General features: G+C 40.9%; 1 protein-coding gene across 1 annotated transcript in view; it reads right to left on the bottom strand.

Moving 5' to 3' along the window:
* The window catches only part of ADGRV1 (adhesion G protein-coupled receptor V1), a 500140-nt gene that overhangs the window by 381432 nt on the left and 91304 nt on the right, over window positions 1-27404 (bottom strand). The window contains exons 17-23 of the mRNA XM_089679659.1: window positions 25281-25444; window positions 21817-21940; window positions 18317-18580; window positions 11977-12103; window positions 10692-10909; window positions 4316-5059; window positions 343-716 (exon numbers count right to left, since the gene is read on the bottom strand). Coding sequence (XP_089535785.1) covers window positions 343-716; window positions 4316-5059; window positions 10692-10909; window positions 11977-12103; window positions 18317-18580; window positions 21817-21940; window positions 25281-25444 — 2015 coding nt within the window. The remainder of the gene's footprint in view (window positions 1-342; window positions 717-4315; window positions 5060-10691; window positions 10910-11976; window positions 12104-18316; window positions 18581-21816; window positions 21941-25280; window positions 25445-27404) is intronic.

Raw genomic sequence — 27404 nt, 5'->3', positions numbered from 1 at the left:
AGTATGGCATATGTTGTAACAGGCTTTATTTTGCATCGTAATGCACTGTGTTGCTGCATCCAAAACATTTTGGAAGGACCACAAGGCAGGAAAAATCACTCTTGTGATATACATTTTGTAGATGCATTTGGGTGCCATTCAAATCATTGTCACCATAACCCAATGAACTGTGCTTCCTGAGTTACCGTCTGCTACTGCAATGTGATAGTGTTAACAGACCCTAAGAGAGGGAAGGCCAGCACAGGGAGCCAATCAGGGTTGCCTGGATTTCAACTTTCAGTTCCTCACTTCTAGGTAATATAAATATCACCCTATAAGCCAAAGATCAGTTTTCTTTCCTACCTGAGGAATACATGGTCCCGTAAAACCAAACAAACCATTGGCATTATCACTCTTCTGTATTCTAATGGTTGCTGTTGTGTTTTCCTCTGGAATCCTGGCTCCCCCATACACAGACACTAGTTTTAATACATATAACTCCTCTCCCTCTTCCTCAGTGTCATTCCGTGCAGCTATAACAAATGACTTGTGTATTTCTCCTTGTCTGTATTCCAGATAGCCGGATATAGGATGCAGGTCACTCTTTGCTGGGGTGGCATGTAACTCACTGATCTCTGCCCGAGATAATCTTTGTTCATATAGACGGACATCTTGCAGTAAGCCAGTGTATGTGCCGCTTCCATTAACTCCTGCACCAATACGTACGGTCCCTGGACCTGATGGGGAAGATAAACATAACATAAACATCAATTTCTATTACAGGTTTTCAAAGCATAAGCCATAACGAAAGCCACAAACAAGCATTTTTAAGATGCTGTCTACCCAGTTTCTGCTGCACCGACTAAACAATTAGAATACAAATGGTAGAACATTGGGAGAAGCCCTTATTTCTTTTAATAGCTGTCATGTCTGTGATCAGGGCAGATTCCCATTATACAATTTTAGGCCAGTCCTATAATTCCTTTTCTAGGACCAACCAAATTTTTGTGATATCTCAGTTTCTAAAACCTAATCTGAAACAATTTTAGAGAACATGTAGGCATACAGAATATACATTACAGGAGAAACATATTTTTTTTTTTCATGAATGCTCAAAATGGAATAATGTTTGTTAAGTCAAAACCATTTACAACACACTTCAATACAGTTTTGAATAATTTAAAAATCATTACTGAATCTTCCTCTCCTCCCAATATAAGCCTTATACCCCAGTCAGGGAAGGCTTGCCCATAGTGCAGATGAAAGTTCTCAGCTCATAAATATGCGCATGTGCAGACCAGCAACAAGCCAGACAGATGTGAATGGCCATGGGCAAAGGCGCTTGCATACGCACTCACACACACAGGTGTGCAGCTGTCACTAATGCTGGCACCAAACGGGCTATTTAAACAGGCTGCAGTATTTTCTCATTGCTGTTTGGTCTACAGCTTCTGTGTGTTTATTCCTGATTCCTGTGCCTGACCTCTGATCCTGAACTGGCTTGTTCCTGACCTCCGGGCTTGTCTGCTACCTGCCCTGACCTCAGCTTGCCTTTGAATTCTGCTTTTTCCTCTTTTTCTTGCCTGATTGATCCTCCACTGCTGACCTGGCCTGAGACCCGATCAATTCTGCTGTCTATGCCTGATCTACCTGACTGTTACTGACCCGGCTCGTCTGACCCTACATCTTGCTCACCCAACCTGCTACAGCTCTACAGTCCAGCAAGTCCACACCTGGGTCCTGGTTCCTACTGTACTTCCACAGTCTGCTGCCAGCCAAACCTCCATGTCAGCTTATCTGCCCCAGCCGGTCTGGCTGCTACACCTACCTTCTGACTACTGTCACCACGCAGACTACTGCACTGATCACAGGCACTCATACCTCACCATGCTCCTGTGGCTGCTGCGTCACTACCAGCCCTCGAGTCGAAACTGTACGAGAGGCTTTCCTCTTCACGACAGTCTCACCATCCAGGTATGTGACAACCCCTGTGTAAGTTCCTTCCTGATACATGCTGTGCAGGCCATGGGGAGCCACACAGCCACCACTTTATGCTCTTATAACCAGCCCCTGTGTTTTTCTGTGCAAGCATTCATCAGATGTACTGTATTCTGCTGAAGCTACATGTTCTATGATTTTTGATGTTCATCTGTTATGATCTGCACAAGTTTTGGGATTGAAGCTTTTTACAACCTGCATGATGGCATTTGGATCGTGTCTGCTAAGCTACTGAGACTGTAAGTTTTGCTATCTCACTTTCAGTACTTAGATTACAGAAGCAGAACAGTCAAAAAGTAGTTTAGCTCTAGTCAAATCATTTAGCTCCAGTCAAAACATCATTTAGCCCAAGTCAAAAAGTTCCTATAGCCATGGAAAAAACGAAGTGATGTGAAATGGACTCTGAGTATAAAGCAGCATAGGATAGCACAGTCATTGTCATAAATGCCTGTACATGCCTGCAAGCTAATCACAGCACACCATCTTAAAGCCTACAATACCAATACTACAGTGATTGCCTAATGGGACTGGTATACAAGTCAATGTGTGCATCATACATGTGTACAGTAGAAGGTGCTTGTATTGCCAAATGCCATTCTCATTTCTGCTTATAACAGAACAAACAAGTGAGACAGAAATCGGTTTGCGCTCCACAAACACACACAGAACTGCGCAACTTATACATTTCTCTAGGACTGCCAGTTAACTCTTTTATTGTCACAGCACAGTGTCACAGAAAAACACAAAATTTTCTGTGGGAGCTGAAACACAGCAAGAACCAGTGTTCCTGCCTTCAATTTACGCAATCCTTTACACACACATATATATATATATATATATATTGTACATTCACATCAGTCCCTAACCCTCAAGGGGTGGACAATCTAAGCTCCCTAACTTACATTCATACATACACATAAATGCTTTGGCAAACCAACTTGCAAGGTTCAACAGATTTATGAGTCTGACAAAGAAGAACTGCTGATTAATGTTAATCGCTTATGGTACAAAACGGTTGATTGCATTAATATTCACATTTTTGCATAGAATGAACATTTCTGCTGTAGTTTCCAGCAGATGAATAGTCTGTATGCAAAGCACACTATGCATGCTTCTACAGTATATTAACCTTAATGCGTGTAGATGCATTAAAAAAGGAAGCATTTCCCTCATTAGAATGCACATACTGACAACTTGTGGTAAAATGCATGTTCTCCAATGTGTGGAATAAACTGGAACTAGCATGCTACACATGACTTAAAAAATTGTTTCCGAAAAGCTAACCACACAGGTCTGGAACAACACAGAAGTCTTTACTTATGCAGAATCAACAGCCTGTTGTTAAACATTCAGAGATGGCAGTGGTGTGTTCAAAGAACAGGAGATGTTGGTGGCGATCAATACATACCAATACATTTAGGAAATATTCATCGGGTGCTATAAAGGTGTGTCAGAGGATATCATGCATAATACAGCCTAGTTTACACTGATCAGTTATCCCAGTATTCACAGATTTTATCAACTTGATGCATATGAGTGGCATTGGGTGCTAAAAAGCAGAAGATACATATGTAGATAGGGATCAGCATCTCAGTGAGACAAAGGATCTGTCCTTTCACACCAAAGTGGAAAATGGGCATAGTGTGACACTTTGCAAAGGAAACCTTAGTGGCACATCAAATTTCTGTCTCTGTTTAAGCCATGTTCCAGGATTCAGAATTTTTCTGAAATCCTGAAAACATCCCTGAAATTTGCACTCCAATGTCTGCTTTTGTGGTTTAAATTCCCTCTAGTACTGTAACATGGAGGTCATTTAAGCTGTGGTCAGTGTGCCACTACAGGAATGTCAATTTTGTCATGATTAATAGTGAATCTATGTGGATTCATTTGCTGGTATGTTTGTCCAGTTTCACTTACATAGAGATCTATAATATATAAAAAGTTTGTTCTAGAATTTAGATATCTTTAACTTCTCTGGCATGACAGAAAAGCAGGGGTAGAAAAAAAATATTACTCTTTATCATACTAATTAAATCAATAATTCCTGCCTAATTCATGTCATGCATGCACATGCTATCTGACACTTAAAAGAGACACTTAAAAGCTCTTTTGGCTGTATTTCTCCTGTGGATTACACAAGTGCAGTTCGTTCTGTACTCTTGTGACCCGTTTTCAGCTGACAGCGGGCTGAAGCCAGTTCAGGCTGGGGAAAGAACTTTAAAGCATTGGACTGATGCTGCATAAGTATAATTTGGGGGAAAAAAACAAACCCATACTTATTTTATAATCACAAGGTCATCTAATTTATATTGGTAAAAAGAACATTAACTTGACTCACCATTTAATATTCCTTCTCCTTTTAGACTCTTCACTCCCCCAGGCACAGGAATTCCATCAATATAAAACTCAATAAATCCATCATCCAATGTTATCAGAAGGTGTATCCAAACATTTTGCTCCATAAATTTTGGAACTCCAGCTTTAGCAAAATAAGTAGTGTTAGATCCATATGTTACATAATAAAGAAGGACTATAATGTAGGAGTTGTTCGTCTCCACTTTGACACCAAAATACATTGTGCCATTATCATTGTCCTTTGATAAAATAAATCCATTGGTGCTCTCAAGTGGTATGGTCCATGCAGAGAAAGTAAAGTTTGTCAATGTGTTATTGATATTATCAAAATGTTGAGGATCAATAACACCAAAATCACCTTTATCACCATGGAAAAACAATGCATCTGTTCCACTTTGGTGTCGTCGCATATGAGCCTGCAGCTGTACTGAAGGTGGGAAAGAAGCCAGCAGTATGAGGTCCAACATCGGAGGTAGACCAGCCTTAAAGAATTCAGAAAGAATTTCCCAGCCAACTCGAACATCTCCAAAAGTGCCTTGATGTCTCCAGACTGAAAGGTTAGTTACATATCGCATGTCATCCACTGACAGTACATCTTCCGCTACTTCCCGATCCTGACTTTCAGAGCCAATCACAAACACTCCAAAAGGGTCATCATTGAAGGGGATCATAACTGTAACACTAAGGTTTGTTTCTGCCAGCTGCCCCCCAGGACCTGGAAATCCACCTGTTAAAGAACAAATTTATTCAAAGGAGAAGACAAAAATAGTCATGTGCAGTGTTAATTAACATATTAAAATTTGTTGTGCCTGAAACCACAGCTGTCACTTCGTCAGTCAGCCCTCTGATAACTCACAAACTCTGATAACTCTCATATGCAGCCCTGGATTTTTTTTTTTTTAAATGGCATGCAGCAACAGCCCTAAAGAAGGGGGAGTTCCAAGTCTACATGTGGAAATGACCATAAGGCCATACCAAAAAGGCAGCAGCTCAAACCCCATGAGGTTTCATTGTCATTACCTGATACTGGGCACAACAAGCTGGAAGAATTCCTTCCTACTTGCCCACACAACCACCCATCCATGGCCAGTGATTGATCCAGTCAGTCTAGTGCAGTCTCCAGCACAAACAAGATGCATTAAAATTTAAGAATTCTTCACATAGACACTTTTCCATCATTTCAAAAGACAGGTCTGATTTCTAAACTTAAAGTGATACTAAACCTAAAAAAATGTTTTTTTTTACCTGAAAGCATTGCTTGCATTAAGGTAAAAAACATTTTTAAGTTTCGGATGTTAATCAAGTGTGGTGAAGAGGAAGTGGAGGGGGGCTATGTTCCACTGTGTGTGTCTATGGAGCACGGCTCCGTAGAAACACAGGTCGTGAGCGAGCACACAGTGTTTATCCCCATAGCACACAGTTTGCTATGGGGACACACAAAGAAGAGGAGGAGCCAGGGTTGTCAGAGGGGAACCCAAGAAGAGGAGGATCGGGTCACTCTGTGCCATACCACTGCACAGAGCAGGTGATTATAACATGTTTGTTTCTTTAATTAAAAAAAACAAATCTGCCTTTAGTGAAACTTTAAGAGCATTCACAGATGTCTGAGGCTGGTCATATGTGCATGCATGATCCCACCACCCTCAGGCACTTTTGGCAAATGGTGGTGCTACAAAAAAACAACTTATGGTTTGGAAGAACATACATGTTCATGTCAGGAGTCTAGGTACAGGGAGATAAATATCCAGGGTCAGCAGATGCTGCTACTGCCTCTTGAATTGGAGAGAACATAAAAAATTTTCAAGTTAGAAATATCCAGGGCTGTCTTTAATAGTGATTGGGCCATGGGCAAAAATTTTCTTGACCCCCCCCCTTCCCCCCCCCCCCCCTTCACACACACACTCTGAGACATACCATAAAACAGCAGGCAGCGATTACAACTGGTTGCCGGAGGTTAAAGCCTATCATTACCACTCACTGACTGTTTACTAAAGGTTACAACACATAATTTCTGCTTGCTGATTCATTGCTAGAGGTTACTTTACATTATTACTGCTAACTGATTGGTTGCTAGAGACTACAGCAAATCATTACTGTTCACTGACTGGTTGCTAGAGGTTATTGCACACCATTGATGTTCACTGATCAGTGCAGCAATCCCAAATAATTGAGAAAGGTGGCACATTAATACACATACTACAAGAGATAGTCAGAAACTGTAGACATACTACAGGAGACAGTCAGAGACTGTAGACATACTACAGAAGACAGTCAGAGACTGTAGACATACTACAGGAGATGATTTGAGACTGCAGACATACTACGGGAGATGTGCAGAGACTGCGGATGTACTACAAGAGATAATCAGAGACTGCGGATGTACTACAGGAGATGACCAGAGCCTGCAGACATACAACAAGAGATGTGCAGAGACTGCAGATGTATTACAAGAGGTAATCAGAGACTGTGGATGTACTACAGGAAATGGCCAGAGACTGTGTATGTACCACAGCAGATGATCATAGACTGTGGATGTAGTACAAGAGATGACCAGAGACTGTGGATTTACTACAGGAGATGACCAGAGACTGCAGATGTACTACAAGAGATGACCAGAGACTGCATACATACTACAGGAGATGGCCAGTGACTGCAGATGTACTACACGAGATGATCAAAGACTGCGGATGTACTATAAAAGATGACCAGAGCCTGCAGACATACTACAGCAGATGACCAGAGACTGAGAATGCACTACAGGAGATGACCAGAGACTGTGGATATACTACAGGAGATGACCAGAGACTGCAGATATACTACAGGAGATGACCAGAGACAGCGGATGTACTACAGGAGATGACCAGAGACTGCATACATACTACAGGAGATGACCAGAGACTGCAGATGTACTACAGGAGATGACCAGAGACTGCGGACATAGTACAGGAGATGACCAGAGACTGCGGATGTACTACAGAAGATGACCAGAGACAGCGGATGTACTATAGGAGATGACCAGAGACTGCACACATACTACAGGAGATGACCAGAGACTGCATACATACTACAGGAGATGACCAGAGACTGCGGATCTACTACAGGACATGACCAGAGACTGCGGATCTACTATAGGAGATGACCAGAGACTGCATACATACTACAGGAGATGACCAGAGACTGCATACATACTACAGGAGATGACCAGAGACTGCAGATGTACTACAGGAGATGACCAGAGACTGCGGACATAGTACAGGAGATGACCAGAGACTGCGGATGTACTACAGGAGATGACCAGAGACTGCGGACATAGTACAGGAGATGACCAGAGACTGCAGATGTACTACAGGAGATGACCAGAGACTGCGGACATAGTACAGGAGATGACCAGAGACTGCGGATGTACTACAAGAGATGACCAGAGACTGCAGATGTACTACAGGAGATGACCAGAGACTGCGGATGTACTACAGGAGATGACCAGAGACTGCGAACGTACTACAGGAGATGACCAGAGACTGCGGACATAGTACAGGAGATAACCAGAGACTGCGGATGTACTACATGAGATGACCAGAGACTGCAGATGTACTACAGAAGATGACCAGAGACAGCGGATGTACTATAGGAGACGACCAGAGACTGCAAACATACTACAGGAGATGACCAGAGACTGCAGATGTTCTACAGGAGATGACCAGAGACTGCGGACATAGTACAGGAGATGACCAGAGACTGCGGATGTACTACAGGAGATGACCAGAGACTGCGAACGTACTACAGGAGATGACCAGAGACTGCGGATGTACTACAGGAGATGACCAGAGACTGCGAACGTACTACAGGAGATGACCAGAGACTGCGGATGTACTACAGGAGATGACCAGAGACTGCGAACGTACTACAGGAGATGACCAGAGACTGTGGACATAGTACAGGAGATAACCAGAGACTGCGGATGTACTACAGGAGATGACCAGAGACTGCGAACGTACTACAGGAGATGACCAGAGACAGCGGATGTACTACAGGAGATGACCAGAGACTGCAGATGTACTACAGGAGATGACCAGGGACTGCAGACATATTACTGGGGATGACCAGAGACCTTTCAGCAATGCATAGATGTACATTTGTGAAAAATGGCTCAGGGTTTGAAATAACAGTCCACAGGCAGTCTAGGGGGGGAGAACATACATGGCCAGCCGAGCTCAGCATCCTCTCTGAGGTCCGGGGGGCGGGGCTCCTGCTCACATCACAGCTTCTACTACAGCAGCTCCCTCCTGAACATACAGGCTGCATGGGGTCAGAGGAGCTCCCGGACCTGGCCTCGCCCCCTCTCTGCTGGTTGGGGAATACAGCGATGTTTCCAGTGTACCCTGTGTGCTCTGCAGTGCAGTCATTGGGGCCCCAATTAACAGGTCGCGTGGGCTTAAGGGGCAGCTGCTATGGGTCCCACAACAAAGACTGGGCCCTGGGCAGCTGCCCTGTTTGTCCCGCGTTAAAGATGGCCCTGAAAATACCTATCCCATTACTGTTGTCCCCGCCAGCACTAGGTATCACCTGTCTAGTTCACCCTTCTCCCATCTTCAATGGATCCGCTTGAAAAAACAGCTATATGCATATTTTTAGTAAATAACCATTAATAATCAATAGTGCACACCCAAAAGTTGACTACACTTAACTGAGAAAGTGAATAAAAAGGCTGCTGCTTCTATAAGGTATAACCTTCTCAAATAAACAACACACATATGAAAAGCGCTGCCCAGATACAACAGTAAAAAAAATGGCATAAACTTAAATAGCCAGTATGCATGAATACAATAAACCAACAGAGTCCTTAGTGTGAAAATAAAGATTAGTGTAAGTGCTTTCTTTCACAGCCAATAAGTGATGCGTGCTCTGTGCTCCCCGCCAGTGTGCCCCCTAACTCATCAGCTGTAATGGACTTTTATAGTGATACAAGAGTCATTCACCCTTTTGGTGAGGCATGTATAGTTATGCTGGATCTTGTAGTCCTCCTAAATTAAGTGATGCTTGTCATCCTCAATCATCCTGACGTGGTGCCATAGTGTGGAATATGTGCATATAAGGAATGGAGAAAGGCATCCAAATAGTTTAATTACATTTATTAAATTGAAGTAGATACACTTATATTGCACTCACATGTTTCCAGAGAAAAAAATGACATAAAAACGCCGGCTAGGAAGGCAGTATACCACTAGTGCACTCCATATACCGGTAATGATGTCACCACAGTCTGTAACTAACGCATTTCGCCACTCCCACTGGGCAAAGGGCCATGGTGATAGGCAAACTGATTTATATGCTGCTGCTCCACCCACTACATCCAGCCATTACATTGTCCCAATGGATGTGTGGCGTCAGCCATCTTGCTACTTTCAACAGGAAGTAATGGGGACCGGAAAAATGACCTCCACCATCTTGGTACCCCATTTTTTATTATAGTATCTGGGCAGCACTTTTCCTATATGTGTGTTGTTTATATGCATATTTTTGTGTAAAATACAGCTAAAATAATGGGGGGGGGGGGGGTTTCTAATAAAACACTAATAAAGTTAACATTGTATTTGGTGAAACATGCATAAACACATTTCTGGTCTTATCCTGAGTCCTTACAGTGTACAGCCCCCTCCCACCTTTTGCATCTTACTATAGGTAAGGACACTCATCACAAGAATGGACCAACAGTTAAGTGTGGGGGGCAGGTCAGAGCCTAAGACAATAGTTTGATCAGTACTTGCATTATAAAATACTCTAAAAGAAATCAGGGGGTTATGAAATCCCCTAGAATTGCCTTTATATTTATGTAAATATCTTTTTACTTAGTCTCCATTCAATTAGCGCATCTCCAAGTATGCACGATTTCCAGTGTGACTTTGGAGAGCAACTTTGATCCGACTTTACATTATATTCTGGACTAAAGTCGCATCAAAAGCCGTACCATAGTAGTGCAGGAACTACTTTCAAGTCACTGCTTGAAGTCGCACAGATTTGAATAGTTCTCATTGGGAAACGTGAGTTGTGAATTGTCATGCAACTTGGGACCCCAAAGTCACACAGCAAGTCGCACAAGTGTGACTTTACATTATATTCTGGACTAAAGTCGCATCAAAAGCCGTACCATAGTAGTGCAGGAACTACTTTCAAGTCACTGCTTGAAGTCGCACAGATTTGAATAGTTCTCATTGGGAAACGTGAGTTATGAATTGTCATGCAACTTGGGACCCCAAAGTCACACAGCAAGTCGCACAAGTGTGAATGGACTCTAATTGTTTTTTGTTAATTTTTTTTAATATTATTATTTCTTAAACTGTTTAGAGTGTTAATATACATACCTGAAATATTCACCAACTGTAAAATGTAAAACTCATTGAACTCTGGAATTTGATCAGGAACAGCATGGAGTGTTATATATTTGAACTCTTCTCTATCATTAAACATCAGAGAGCCCCATGTTTCATGAAATTCTTGGCCTGGTTGTAAGATGGAACCATTCTGAAAGATCTGCCAGCGCAGAAGCACACTGCCAAAATGGCCTCGGTCTCTCAACACCCTGCAAACATGACATGGTAAATACAATATAACACAAGTCATTAAAAACAAAGTGCAATATATTACAACTCTTACCACTTTAAATGGGAATGATTTTGGGTCAGTTTTGATGTGTTTTATTTTATTAGTTTTTAAATTGTTGAATATATGGAGATAGTCTTGTATATTCCTTCTACATGGTTTCTGCTGTGTCCACTTAAGAGGTTACCTTCCCTGTTCCAGTCTTCTTTGCCCAGCTACCCAGTGAGAGTGTCTTCAGCATCTTTTGGTGTGACCTGATTTACTATTAGAGGGGTATTCCTGATGATATGCCACATTATTTAACCATTTTTTATTTATGAAAATAAGTGTTTTTATGCATGATCCGGCGAGCTCTGTATTTTGTTTCTATATACGGTATATATATATCTTTTTTTTTACAAAGGCAAAGGATTCCCAGCACAGCAGAAGCTACCTGCTTTGAGAATGGCTTTGCTTGGCTGAAACCTTTGGCACAGCAGTATAGTAAAAAAGATAACAAAATAATTTAAAAAACTTACGAACATTTAAAAAATTACACAATTGTGACCCTTAAATTATTACTTTCAAATGTTTTCTACAAAGTTCAACTCCAGGAAACCTTAAACCTTTTTTTCTTGCAGTGAGGGCTGTGCAGGGTTAATTGCAGGTTTAGGTTGAGGGGAAACAAAAGAGTTACCCAATGCTCCATTCCTCCACTAGACTGGTCCCCAAAATGTCTTCTTCCCCATGCCCCAAGGGTGTACGGTCCTGACGTCATCAAGACCAATGCAGGGTCCATAGCCTTGCCCTGGACATGATGACGTTGAGCGACATTCCACCACTGCAGTCAGTAAAAAGCAGAGGTAGGCTTTAAATAGTTTAGGTGTAAAAAAAAAAAACATTTCACCTATTACTGTATATATATATATATATATATATATCACATGCTATTAAACTTATTTGTGTGTCTGTTATATTTTTATTCTGTCTTTTATGTTTATGATAAATACTAAATATTTAAAATATTAAATGTTAATGTGCTTGCTGATAAAAGTTCAATGGACTTACTTGAACTGGTTTGTTGCACCTTCTTCTACAGTCTTGTCAACAGGTTCAATGTGAAATATTCCATTAGGGTCATCGTTGGCTTTGATAACCACTGTCGCATTTCCATTTCCACTGACCACGGTGTCTCCTTATGAACAAATACATATATTTTATCTATATTACAGTATATTTCTGTATAACAAGACATTTTTCATTTAACTTTATGCATTGTATCAGAGGAATCAGAGGAAAACATTGTAGTTGATTTACTATAACTGCAGCGTGCAAAATTTGGATCAGCTGTGCATGATAGCCAATCAGCTTCTAACTTCAGCTTGTTCAATTAAGCTTTGACGATAAAACCTGAAAGCCGATTGGATTCTCTGCAGAGCTTTACCAGGCTTTGCACTCTCCAGTTTTAGTAAATCAACCTCACTGTATTTTTTTAGAAGTTTAGATTTGACTTCAGATGTCACTGAAAATGCAAAGTCACACGTATGACAATGACCTACCTCCTGAATAACTGTGCCAAGTAAGCTCCTAATTTTCAGTATACTTATTTATTTATTTACTAGTAACCCAATCTGCCTATGTTTGAGTTTTGAAACAAAAATTATTATTGGCATAGGAGGGTGGTGGTGAATGGATTGATTTCAATAACAATACCACGCAGTAAGGGCCACAAAGCTTAAGCTTTATTGCAATTAAATCCAAAAACAAAAATTAATTTAGTCTGGAATCCATTTATCGTGTATCCATTACCTACTTGTAGACCAGTGATGAACCTGGATGTCGCTGGACTTCAAGTGGTACTGGGATGAAGCCTGCAGCTGCAAACATCAACCTGGTACCGTTTTTGGAGAGCAGTTGGCTCTCTTGTACAAGCAATCGAAGCGGTTAATTAGCCTCTTAATTACTTTTACAAGCAGCAGGGGATGTCCACCCCCTCCCACCGCCCTCTCGGGATCTCCTGTCCCACTGGGAGACCCAAACGACTAGCCAACATGTCCACCGGCTGGCTGGACAGCTGAACAAAGCCGAACAAAGCTTATAGTAAACCAGAATCAATGACCCGACACCACTTCTGGTTTACTCTGAAACAATCTGCGCTATTTTTAAAGAATGAAAGCATTCAAAAAAAGCATTCAAAAACAATGATCATGGAGTTTTGAGTGCTTTTAAGTGCAGAGGAGGTCTTATAGACCCCAGATTCCTCCATAAAGAGTACCTGTCACGTGTCTATTGCTGTCACGAGGGATGTTCACATTCCTTGTGACAGCAATAAAAGTGATTAAAAAAAATTGAAGCAACAGTGTAAGAAAAAAATAAATAAAGTGCCTCCGTCACCCTGTCCTCATGTACAAAGGTGAACACACGCATTTGTCCACACAAACAGCGATCGTCCCACACATGTGAGGTATCATGGGCAGTAATTCTATCACTAGACCTCCTCTTTAACTCTAAAGTGGTAACTTGTAAAGGCTTTTAAAGCATCGCCTATGGATAGTAAAATTTACATCATATGTCACTGCTGCGCAATTTTAAAGCAGGATAAGTTTGGCATCTATTTAGTCAGCATAACATCATCTTTTATGTTTTACTAGAAATTGAGTTATGTGTTGTGTTTTTTTTTAATTAAAATGTTTTTAATACTTTTAATTCAAAAAAGTGTACTTTTTTCCCAAAAAATTGCTTTTGAAAAATTGTGGTGCAATTACCGTGTGATATAAAAAATTGCAAAACCCACCATTTTATTCTCTAGGGTCTCTGCTTTAAAAATATATAATGTTTGGGGTTCTAACTAATTTTCTAGCAAAAAAATATTGATTTTTACATGTAAACAAAAATGTCAGAAAATGCCCTGGAGCTCAAGTGGGTATTACTTTTGCATTGATTTTGATTATGTATGTATTAATGTCTTGATGCTGACATCTAGTGTCATTACTTGTAACTACAACTTGTTATTTTATGTCTACAAATGGTATAATCCAGTTTCCCTGTATGTTGGGGTTAGTTAGTTTAGTCCCTAGATAGATCTCTCCTTCTTCATGTATTGTCAATAAGCTACCAGCCTTCATAGTATGCATAAGGCTAAGAAATACGTTCCCTCTTTATAGTCCAAATGACTGGGGAACATCCCATGTATTGCATTTTAACAAGGAAAACTACGTTGGATTAACCTGGTGTGTCTTATTGGAGAATTGAGCTGTGAAAGGTCTATATTCAGTAGGTGACCATACTGGCCAGATGGACTGAGTTAGGTAATTGGTTAGCACTTCCACCTAGCAGCACTATGACTGTTTCAAATACCAACCACGACCCTGCCTGCTTGGAGTTTGCATGTTCTCCCTGTGCCTGTGTGGGTTTCCTCCCACACTCTAAAGACATGCTGGTAGGTTAATTGGTTCCTATCTAAATTGGCCCTAGTTTATGTATGTAAGTTAGGGAACTTAGACTGTAATCTCCTTGAGTTCAGGCACTAATGTGAATTTGCAATACTGTATGGAAAGCGCTGTGTAAATTGACGGTGCTATATAGGTATCTGTAATAAATAAACTGTGTTAATGTTGTAGCTTACCAGTTTTTTATTTTATTTTCACCTGGTGGTTTGGTCATTGCCACACTTTCTGTTTTAGGGTGGCTCCTCTATCTATGGAGGAGTACCTGAGACACCCTTGTTCAACAGCATTGTCTGAAGTCGGCAGCGTTAAATGGACTAGCAGATTTAGATGTAAACATAAGTACACTAAAAAACAAACAAAACTTGAAATCTTGGCGCATAGATAATCTAGCTTGTTTCGCAAATTTTACTGGCTATTGTTCAACCCGGATTGGATGTTGGCAGCCTTGCATTCCTTTTCAGATTGGGGAATATTTATTTCCAAAAATACTTTATTGTTTTAAGAGAAGTCAAAAGCATTTAGAGCATGTACAGCCATAGATCACAGTCAAAACATAGACATGACATGTTGCTTTCTATTTCGCAAACGAGACAAATTGTAAACAGCTGTGCAAGACGAAATCATGTAGAACAGTACATCCATCATAAAAAGTCAAATGGTGGATACCAAGAAGAAAATGGATAAGATGCTGATAGTGAATGTTATCTTGTCCTGACTCTCATCAACTTTTCAATGGTAAAGTAGTGTGATGATAGGGGTAAGTGTAGGGAAAGCGTTGGGTACTGTGACGGTCATTGTTTACATATTTATAGCTAGCGTATGTGTTATGGTTGAAGTTAGTCATATCTGTGTGCAGGTAAATGCTCTATTTGGTTGGTAGAGAAGAAATGATACAGGGAAATAACAGGTGTGAAGACAAGAGGTTAAGAAAGAAAGACAATAGCAGAAAGAATTATAGGGTGAGATATTGGGGAGGAGAGAAGAAAAAAAAAAGGGGGGGGGGAGAGAAGGCATTACATCCTCATGTATTAGCCCAGCGAGGCAGGTATTGATAGAGCTTAAAATATGATGTGTGAAGGATCGGTCAGTGTGGTAACGCAGGTATCAAAAACCCCAGAAGGCATGTTGAGATATAGATGAACATACCATCCTTGTGTATGAGAGAAGTGTCTTCGGTTATCAGAATATATCCCCCTAAAGCATTGTAGTTAGACATTCAGCCAAATGGTCTTGGTTGATCGTGTACTATTAGGTGATAGTTAGGGGTGGATTTGAAATGACTCCAGCATGCCCATGTTTACCTTGGGGAATATTTAATTGTGTAGACAACAAAAGGAACAAAGGGCGCAAACGCCTAGTGCATTATTCAAGACACTTTGATGTAGAAGTAAACAATAAAAACATACTCACAAACCACATAAAAAGATAGCGATGGCAGCCTTTCAGATCCACGGGGTTCGAGGGCTGGCATCTGGGTCCAAGTTTGTGATACGTTATTTTTTATGTAGTCTGTGAGTATGTTTTTATCTTTTACTTCTATTAAAGTGTTTTAGTTAATGCACTAGGTGTTTTCACCCTTTGTTCCTTTGTTGTTGACTTTACATAAGTCCAATAAGGAGAAGAGGTACCGCTCAAGTGAAACAATGATCTCGAACCTCATGCAGGAGCAGACCCTGGCTCACCACCATTCTGATATGGAAAAGAAGAAAATTTGGTCGCACACCAGAGGCTTGATGAAAAATACGAAAATTGGTTATTGGTCCAGAAAACCAGGACATACAGCACCAGGACTATGCTGGCTGTTAACGCGTTTCACATGGTCATGTGCGTAATCATAACCAAATATGATCAATTATGGTTATAATTAACCACGTGACCATGTGAACGCAATAACAGCCTCTGGTGTGTGACCAAATTTTCAACTTTACATAAGTGACTAACAAAGCAGAACTGCACACAACAATTTTTAAGCAGTTACAGCATAATTTTTTTTTTGTGTGTGAGAAAGATTTTAACTGATTGACTAAAAGTGACCATTTCTAAGTACCCCTGTCAGTGATAAATGTTCTTCTCAACCCTCTAACTTGCACTTTTATTGGACAACTTGGTCTAAGGGAAGTTGAAAAATAACAGCAGAATCAACTGATAAAATAGATACAGGGAGAACTCTTTGTTAATGCTAGTGACAGACTGCATTATATATGTCATATTTGACTTTGTCTTTAATAACACTTTAAACTGGTTATACACTATTAGAATTTCATTAAATAAATTTCATTTTAAGAACATTTATTTCATTTTCTGATCTTTAGTGGGGTCAAATTTATGTTTATTTTGGACTACAGTGATTAGAAAAATTAAAGGGGAAGGATGGAAAAATTTTCTCGAACAAAGAATTTTTAAAAGTGTACGTGATTTTTGTTTAGCAAAGTCCATTTGTTTCAAAATCAAATGTTAAAAGCAAATTAAATTTTGAACTACTTTCCAAACAACATTCATCAAGCTGTCAAATGTACTGAGAATTTTCCTACAAATTTTTGTAGGAATAAGTGAGCTTGACCTGGTTTAAAGCATTACTAAGGCAGCTCCTGTGCTAAATGGAAAGTGCCTTATGCAGCCTGCATGGAGTTTTCTTACACTTAGAGGTTGATTTACTAAAACTGCTGCAAAGTCGGGTGGACCTGTGCATGGTAACCAATCAGCTTCTAGCTTCAATTTGATCAAAACTTCAGTTTTGAAAAGAAAAACGGAAGCTGGTTAGTTTCTATGCAGAGCTGCACCAGATTTTGCACTTTCCACTTTTAGTAAATGAACCCCTTAGTGTTGCTACCTGAATTTCAGTGGGGTTACCTTGGATCCTAGGCCCGAGCTGCACAAGAAGCCAAGCAAACTTTTCCCTATAATAGGTTCACTTTAATGTCTAGACCCCAAAAGCACCTACTTCAATCCAATCCTGACCAGTGCATTTATCTGCTGAGAACAAAGAAAATACCTGTTACTGCCTTGATTCTTGATGATTGACCTAGTGCTGTCACATGGGGGGTGGGGAGACAGGCAGCATTGTGTGAGCTCCAAGTGGAGCTAGGACTTGAGTATACACAACGATTTTTTCCTCCCCTCCTGAAGGATGAATGGAGTGGTAGACGAGTGAAAGAAGTGTAAGTATGTGTAGCTAGGGAGCAGGGCAAATAAAATGAACATTCTACTTTGCTTTGCACTGTATGGGAAAGGCACAAGCAAGAAACTTTATAACCCACTGAGGTTCTGGCATTTGAATTTTGAATTGTAAGGATTTCGCTTAGAGCATAGAGGATGAGGGATGCAATCTCAATTTCTGAAAAAGTGGCAGTTCCCTTAAAGGTTGGGTCTAGGGTTAAAACAGGCTCCACAAACAAACTAAAGACAGATTTGAAGACTAAGGCTCCATTCACACTTGTGCGTCTCCAAAGTCGCACAATTTAATTGTGCAACTTTGATGCAACTTTAAGTGCAACTTTGGTCTGACTTTACACTCTTTGGACCTGAGTTGCATCAAAAGTCACATCAAAGTAGTGCAGGCACCTTTTCAAAATCCAAAGTCACACAGATCGGAACAGGTGCCATTAAAAAGAATGAGCTGCTAGTTGTCATGTCCAAAGTCGCATGACAAGTCACACAAATGTGAATGGAGCCTAAAATGTTTGCTTAAGCTCTTTTGCTATTGGAAAGGTTTTAGGCCAAGTCAGAGACAGTGGGTTGATTTGCTAAAGCTGGAGAGTGCAAAATCAGGCTCACATCTGCATAGAAACCAATCAGCTTCTAACATCAGCTTGTTCAGTTAAGCTTCGGTAATAAAACCTGGAAGATGACTGTTTTCTATACAGAAGTGAGCCTGATTTTGCACTCTAGAGTTTTAGTAAATAAACCCCAGTGCATCACAGAACAGCATCTAGCCCCACCATTAATACCATTAAACTGACCTGTAGCATTGAGAAGCTGCAGATAAAAGAATTCATCTGTCTCTGGAATATCATCTTCATTTGTATGAACAGATACATTTTGCATTCTCTCCCCAATACCAAACACCAGGATGCCACCAGTAATATAAGGAAAATCTCCATCTTTAGCACTGGCTGTACCACTGACAGTGATATAAGCAACAGAAGAGACAAAATCTGCAGATCCATTACGTATTATGGTGAAGTTTGCTATTTGGCCTTCTTCAATCCATACCACGACTGGTTCTGGAAAGCAGAGTTTGTAGTTAGGTGCTAATAAAATATACTGTATGTTACACATATTACAAACAAGTCCTGTATATCCTTTTATACCTGAGTGAGTAAAAAGTATCAACAAATATCTATTTGATCTCAAATTGAAATAAATCAGTATTAGTTTAATCATAAAGTCCTAATTCATCAAGGCACAGGGTCACTTAAAGTGTTACTAACCCCATGATCCTGCATTCACTATACCTGGTCTCCCACAACACAGAACATGGAAATGCAATTATTGCAGTAAATATAAACTGCTAAATACTTTTTCTCATCAGCAGTTAGAGCAGTCTTGTGACTTCTATCAGTGTCCAGCTGAGCACTGGTTAAAGCTTGTAGGAGGAGGTTTCACTCTCCTCTCACTGCCCTATGAGATTGCATAACCTAGTTCCATGCTGATCGTTAAATCACAAGTGAATATTAGTAATACAGTAAATATATATTGTAAATAATAATACTGGGGTATTCCTTTAATAGTTAATATAATCAGCATCTTTAATAGGAATTTACCATCATTAGTGCCTATAGTAACTCCCCTGGCCAATCCCACTTAGTGATATCACGCTGGTGATCCTATCCTGTGGGCTGTTTTTTTCTGTACCCTGAGGTTGGTACATATAAAGACACTTCTGATCTATACACTTTAAATGGTAGTGCATACGGAAATGTGCAATCAATTTACTTGCACTAGTCAAGTAAAAAAAATAGAGGTGGCATTCAAAAACTACGTAATGAGAAAAAGCCTTTACATACAGGTGAAACTCGAAAAATTAGAATATCGTGCAAAAGTTCATTTATTTCAGTAATGCAACTTAAAAGGTGAAACTAATATATGAGATAGACTCATTACATGCAAAGCAAGATAGTTCAAGCTGTGATTTGTCATAATTGTTATGATCATGGCTTACAGCTCATGAAAACCCCAAATCCACAATCTCAGAAAATTTGAATATTGTGAAAAGGTGCAATATTCTCATCTCAAAGTGTCCCACTCTAATCAGCTAATTAAGCCAGAACACCTGCAAAGGGTTCCTGAGCCTTTAAATGGTCTCTCAGTCAGGTTCAGTAGGAATCACAATCATGGGAAAGACTGCTGACCTGACAGTTGTGCAGAAAACCATCATTGACACCCTCCACAAGGAGGGAAAGCCTCAAAAGGTAATTGCAAAAGAAGTTGGATGTTCCCAAAGTTCTGTATCAAAGCACATTAATAGAAAGTTATGTGAAAGGGAAAAGTGTGGAAGAAAAAGGTGCACAAGCAGCAGGGATGACTGCAGCCTGGAGAGGATTGTCAGGAAAAGGCCATTCAAAAGTGTTGGGGAACTTCACAAGGAGTGGACTGAGGCTGGAGTCAGTGCATCAAGAGCCACCACACACAGACGGATCCTGGACATGGGCTTCAAATGTCGTATTCCTCTTGTCAAGCCACTCCTGAACAACAAACAACGTCAGAAGCGTCTTACCTGGGCTAAAGAAAAACAGACCTGGTCTGTTGCTCAGTGGTCCAAAGTCCTTTTTTCTGATGAGAGCAACTTTTGCATCTCATTTGAAAACCAAGGACCCAGAGTATGGAGGAAAAATCGAGAGGCACACACTGCAAGATGCCTGAAGTCCAGTGTGAAGTTTCCGCAGTCTGTGTTGATTTTGGGAGCCATGTCATCTGCTGATGTTGGTCCACTGTGCTTCATTACGCCCAGGGTCAACGCAGCCATCTACCAGGAGATGTTGGAGCACTTCATGCTTCCTTTTGAAGATAAGCTTTATGGGGATGCAGAATTCATTTTCCAGCAGGACTTGGCACCTGCCCACACTGCCAAAAGCACCAAAACCTGGTTCAATGACCGTGGGATTACTGTGCTTGATTGGCCAGCAAACTCGCCTGACCTGAACCCCATAGAGAATCTATGGGGCATTGCCAAGAGAAAGATGAGAGACATGGGACCGAACAATGCAGAAGAGCTGAAGGCCACTATTGAAGCATCCTGGTCTTCCATAACACCTCAGCAGTGCCACAGGCTGATAGCTTCCATGCCACACCGCATTGAGGCAGTAATTGCTGCAAAAGGGGCCCAAACCAAGTACTGAGTACATATGCATGGTTATACTTTTCAGAGGTGCGATATTGTTCTATGTACAATCCTTGTTTTATTGATTGCATGTAATATTCAAATTTTCTGAGATTGTGGATTTGGGGTTTTCATGAGCTATAAGCCATAATCATCACAATTAGGACAAATCACGGCTTGAACTATCTTGCTTTACATGTAATGAGTCTATCTCATTTGGTCTGTTTTTCTTTAGCCCAGGTAAGATGCTTCTGACATTGTTTGTTGTTCAGGAGTGGCTTGACAAGAGGAATACGACATTTGAAGCCCATGTCCAGGATCCGTCTGTGTGTAGTGGCTCTTGATGCACTGACTCCAGCCTCAGTCCACTCTTTGTGAAGTTCCCCAACACTTTTGAATGGCCTTTTCCTGACAATCCTCTCCAGGCTGCAGTCATCCCTGCTGCTTGTGCACCTTTTTCTTCCACACTTTTCCCTTTCACATAACTTTCTATTAATGTGCTTTGATACAGAACTTTGGGAACATCCAACTTCTTTTGCAATTACCTTTTGAGGCTTTCCCTCCTTGTGGAGGGTGTCAATGATGGTTTTCTGCACAACTGTCAGGTCAGCAGTCTTTCCCATGATTGTGATTCCTACTGAACCTGACTGAGAGACCATTTAAAGGCTCAGGAACCCTTTGCAGGTGTTCTGGCTTAATTAGCTGATTAGAGTGGGACACTTTGAGACGAGAATATTGCACCTTTTCACAATATTCAAATTTTCTGAGATTGTGGATTTGGGGTTTTCATGAGCTATAAGCCATAATCATCACAATTAGGACAAATCACGGCTTGAACTATCTTGCTTTACATGTAATGAGTCTATCTCATATATTAGTTTCACCTTTTAAGTTGCATTACTGAAATTAATGAACTTTTGCACGATATTCTAATTTTTCGAGTTTCACCTGTACATTTGTACATGTATTTTTCAGCACATCTAATGACCAAGTATTATGGTCCCATACATTCATGTAAGGTTTTAGTGTCTCTCACAGTCATTGAGTAGTGAGTAGAGTTATGTAGCTTTAAATCTATACACCTCAATGACATGTCTTATTTTGCAAGGATCAGTTTTATAAATGAGGAACACAAAATACCTGTAAAGAAAACTGCATCATCGTTTTTATTTATCACCAAGGTGGCAGTGGTAACATCCCCTATCCTTGCACCACCAGTTGGATTAAAGATCATTACTGTGAATATTTCTGTCTCCTCCGGAATCTGGAAATGTGGAAAGAAAATAACAAAATAACATTTCTCCTAAAATCACACCAGAAGCTTAAAGCTGGAGTTTAGTGATTTTTTTTAAACAGCACCAGAGATGCTACTTTCCAGCAACAAAGAGTCTGTACCATGTGCTGGTGGCTTCTTTTTACAGTAGAAGTCCTCTGCCACCAGACACCCCTCAAACAATAATCTAGTGCTTTGGGAGTTAAAGCTGAACTCGAGGAAACCTAAAAATCCTCCCTTGAAGTGGGGCTGTGCCTGCATTGCAACAGTTAACTGCTCATTTAGAACTAGGGGACTTGGTAAAGCAGATTTAGTTACCAAAACCTCTGCTCCTGCAGCCTCCTCTGTGCTGCTAGAGCAGTCCCCGTAGCCTCCCCAACCCCAGGTCCCTACTCCCCTCAACTCTGGTCCACTGATGACATCAAAAAAAATGCAGGATCTATAGACCTGCTTTGGATGTGAGGACACATTCACTGCCGGAGCATTGGTGCAAGCACTGGGGGACTCCTGGGGAAGCAGAGAATTAGATAAGTAAAATGCTTTTTGCAACCTTAGTTATTCTTTGCAGTGCAGGTGCAACCCATCTGCAAGGCAGGGTTTTAGGTATCATAGAGTTGGGCTTTAATATCAGTGGCTGTGCTGACTAAGCCTGCTCATTCCACCTTGTGCGCTATTCACAGCACCCTTACTATAGGATCCCACAAAGCAACGTGTTCCATGATTAAAGGGAGGCAGATTGTGATGGACTGCCTGACACCTGAACTGGGTATCTCTGCCAAACTACAGCTTCTTCCACTCTGGAACCAGAATATAGCAAATTTACCCCAAGCATCAGACAGAACCAATGTTGGAGTAAAACAGGACTGACTTTATTGACAAACATTTATACACAAAAACCTTCCACCTAGACAGATATGGTTCCAGGAGAAAATTCCATTATATAAACAAACAATCAAACACAAGAAAACAATGGATTCCTTCCCGGCACCAAGCAGTCTGGACTCTGGAGGTGATTAAACAATATGAAACCTAACTACAACAAACAATAGTTGATGCCAGGAAACTTGTAACAGAAAATAAAATTTCTTAACCCCACATATGCTGGAATTCATCCCTGCACATAACACATCGCTCCAGGGTAATATTTCCACTATGCACAGTATGCCACAGGGTCCCCAAAACAGTCCATTTAGCCCTAATTGTATGGAAAGGGTAGTTGCTATAATTCAGCCAGGTCAGCCAGGTATCAGGGAAGTGATATAACCCTCATGGGGAAAACGTTCATTGTAATTCCAAGAGGGGTTGGAGTCTCCTTAGTCCTGGGTCCATAGTCCATGGGAAGGAGGCTGACCCCCAGGCTACTCTAAGAGCCCAAGTCAAGGTGGTTTCCGTGACACAGATGAATGAAAGGCTGCCTCCTCTAATCACTGAATGCATTGCATTGTGGGAATCTGCAGTACTGTGTTAGGAATATAGCACAGAGGTAGAAAGTCTGCGCATAGTCAGCACTTTTGGTGAAGATCCCAAATGCAGGGGTATTCAGGAGCAGAGCACTAATGATTTCTACATTAAACTGCATCTACCAGCACACGAAACACACTTTACTACTGGCATAGGTGTGCGCAGCCTATAGCATTAGGGTGTGCATCCCAAAGCTCAAACACGCATTTGTGTGCATAAATAAACAATAAAAAAATGTAAATGTTTTAAAACATGGACGATAGCAGTAGGGCAGTGGCACGTGTCAATAGAGCAGTGCACATGTCAGTAGGGTAAAGGTTGGTGTCAGTTAGTAGAGCAGTGGATGGTGGCAGTCAGTAGGGCAGTGGATGGTATCAGTCAGTAGGGTAGAGTACAGTGTCAGTAGGGCAGTGGATGGTGGCAGTAGATTTTTATTTTTATAATTTTATTTTTTTTAATTATTTTTTTCAATTTTTAAAAAATATATTTTTTACAATATTATTTTTTTCCACAGTTTTTTTAGGAGCCCCATTGGGGGTGGGGGCTTTGGTTAAATATCAGGGGTCTAAACAGAGCCCTAATGTTTCACTTTTGAGACAAAGGGACTAAGGACAAAGATTACCCAGTCCCTTTCTCTGCAGCCTCAGCTGCACTGGACAGTGAATGAATGGGAAGTGCTCTGTGCTGAGCGGCTTCCTGTTCAGTCACAAAATGAAGCATAGTAACACGGTTCACTATGCTTCAGTTATGAATTAACACAGTGAGTGACTGGTACGATCACTCATTGTGTTCATTCAGAAAAGGAAGGATCAGTTAAATGACATATTTACTGGCCCATTTCCTACTCTCCATCCTAAAACATCCCCCTGTGTGCCTGCAGCAGCAGCATGCAGGAGAACAGAGAAGAGGAGCGAAGCAGGGAGGCAGGCAGCAGGGGGAATCTGCGCCTCATGAGGTGATTAGGCTGGGCTCAGGCACACCCTGTTCGCACACCTATGATTGCTGGTAGGTAACATCTCCAGTGCTGTTTAAAGAAAAAAAATCACCAAACTTCAGCTTCAAAGTATATTTTTTGGGGCTAAAGTGGAGAATAATTAACACCCCTTTTGTGCCATCGGTGTCACACTGTGGAGATCTCCCCTTTCTTTCTCTCCTGTAGACAAACAGGAGTTGAGAACAATCCACCTAAAGTGAAAATAAAATCCCTATTATACCGTTCTTATTGATTCAAACATCCCTATTCTGGAGACCACTCAAAGTTTTGGATGTTCTCTCACCTTTAGTTCCAGTGACAGTGGTCACCAGCACCAATAAATCTGCCTAACAGGGACTACTCACCAGTGACAGAATAGCTAAGAGAACACTCATTGCTTCTTCGTTGGCTGAGCCAGCACAATGTCCCCCCATTGCTGCGTCCTTACTAGCCATTAAGACATTGTAACATTTTGGCAAGCAAGGACGTAGTTTTCATTGGATAGAGTGGTGAGAGTTGCACATTAATTTGAATGTCACATGGGCCTCAGCCAGGATTCACTATTCTCTATTCAGTAGTATGGATAATTCAACATGGGTAGAGTGGCCTTGACCACCACACAAAACCAAGCAGGTCAATATTGGCAATGACCTGGAGAGATAGATATAATCAACCAGTGGATGTATAGACCCACCAGAATCTACCCAATACAAAAAAATCAGTTTTTGAATAAGACTTAACTTTAGGACTACATTATATTTTTATTTGGTAGCTGAAAACTCACAGCCAGTAGCAAATCTCAGAAAAAATTGTTCAGTTATTCCAGACTATGAATAAAATTGCTAAACACATGCATACACTTAAAATATGCAATTTACTATATCCATATAGACTTACCTCATCTGGTGTGGATGAAATAGATATGGTTTTCAATTTTTCCTGATCTTTAAACTGAACTATGCCATATGTAAGAGATACATCACTCGTAGAACTGGGGTTTATCATCCAGCTCACGTTAATGTTGCCAAAATTTCCTTGTCTTCTTATTAAGTCAAATGTAGCTATAAATATATATATACACATGATAGATAGATAGATAGATAGATAGATAGATAGATAGATAGATAGATAGATAGATATACAATACAGTCACATCCTTGTATTTCATGGTGCACATAAAGAAAAATAGTGATAAAAACATCCATCATGAGTAAAACATGCAAGATCTTGAATTCTTTTACCTTAAAGTATCCATATATATACTGTATATCACCTTCACTCTCCTGACAGACCTAAGGTCCATGGTAACCCCCCTTTTCCTCCACATAATAAAATGGCATTATGGCAATTTTTTTTCTGGCCCCTGGGTGAGAATGACACTGCTCTGTAGCCCACTTGGGTTACCCCATCACATACTCCAGTAGGCTGCAGGAGTGGGGACACACATAGGTCATGGGTGGAGCTAGCATATGCCATTGTGAGCCGGCTGCTTCAACAAGGAGGGCAGCCAAGGAGTGCCAAGATGGCAGCATAAGACCTGGCTGTGACTTCTGAGCAGCAAATCACAGCAGGACAACACTGGATCCACTAGGCAGGAGATTATGTGAGATTATGTGAGTTGAGGACATCTCTGCACAACAGGTAAGAGGCAACTAGGGATGTGCATTTAGCATCTGATATAGAAAAGTTATTTATTACACAAGTAAACCATTATATAATTGTGATTAACTGATTACACTGTTGAATTTATTCTATAATTGAAGCAATGTTGTGCTGGAGCTTGTAGTGTTGCAGCAGTTATAGCGTTTACATAGAAGTGTGCAATTACTCTGGAATGTGGAGCAATAACTATCACTAACAGTGCAGGTATACAAGAGATTCTGCATCACATCCAGGGACCACCTTAGTCCTAAAGTGGTAGTAAAGTCTTTTTTCATGTTTTACCTACAGGTAAGCCTTATTAAAGGCTTTTCTGTATGTACTGAAAATATCTTCTAAATGTGCACCGGCACCGGTGATGTCACTACCACGTTAAAGTGGTTGTAAACCCTTAGCAGATCCTACATTGATCTTTTTTTTTTCCTTCAACTAGCAGGTTGAAGAAAAAAAAAATACATATGATTCCCTCTGCTGTGGTATTGTGTTCTGACAGTGGGGAGCCTTCTTTGTCATCAGAATACAATGATCAGTGTTGCCAGCTATTTGCCGGCAGCATTGATTGTTCAGGAACAGCCCAACAGGTTGGTTATAGAAGTAGTAGATCAATAGATGGACATGTGTATAACCAGCCTGCCAATACATGGATTGAAATTTGCGCAGTCTTTGCTGAACTGGCTGAATTTTGATCTTTGTATGTCTAGCCTTACATATACCCAGTGCGGTGCCTAGCCTCAGGTGATACAGAGGGACATAAGCTGTACCGGTTTATCTGCAGTCAGGCTCTTCTCTACAGCCTTTTCAAGTTCAGAATTTACACAGCATCTCTGGGCTTCCAGAGGCAGAGGGTGAAGATCTGATGTCACACACTGCACAGCTCAGAGAGGAGAGCTCAGTGTAATCTGAGATATGAGTGGCGGGAATGGACACCCCCCCGCTACACAATCTCATATGGAAACACGCACAGCTGAGAGTGCTAATCACAGGCTGTGTTCTGGAGGCCATCACCCCTGTTCCCCTCAATCCCTTGGAGGCAGCACAACCTGGCAGAAATGAGTCATGCAGATAGCAGAGGAATGAGACTTGGAATGCTTTGGACTATGGTGAATACACACTAGAGAAATATATGCTTTGTTCATTTTTCATGTAAGATGTTTACAACTAATTTAATGGAAGCCATATAGACCCTCTAAGCTGCATAATTTAAAGGTCATTGAACTCTGTAAGGCTGATTTACTAATGGATATGAGAATATTGAAGATGCACTTTGATTATGCAATCACCTGAAAAGAGAATACCTGTTTACTTACAGTATTTCATCTGCACATGACTAGATAATTATGGTGGGAACAGTGTTATGACACA

The sequence above is a fragment of the Staurois parvus genome, unplaced genomic scaffold (genome assembly GCF_062004578.1).
Source record: "Staurois parvus isolate SC_StPar_1 unplaced genomic scaffold, SC_StPar_1.0 ptg000229l, whole genome shotgun sequence".
Classification (NCBI taxonomy): domain Eukaryota; kingdom Metazoa; phylum Chordata; class Amphibia; order Anura; family Ranidae; genus Staurois; species Staurois parvus.
This window is presented reverse-complemented; position numbering and strand designations above follow the sequence as displayed.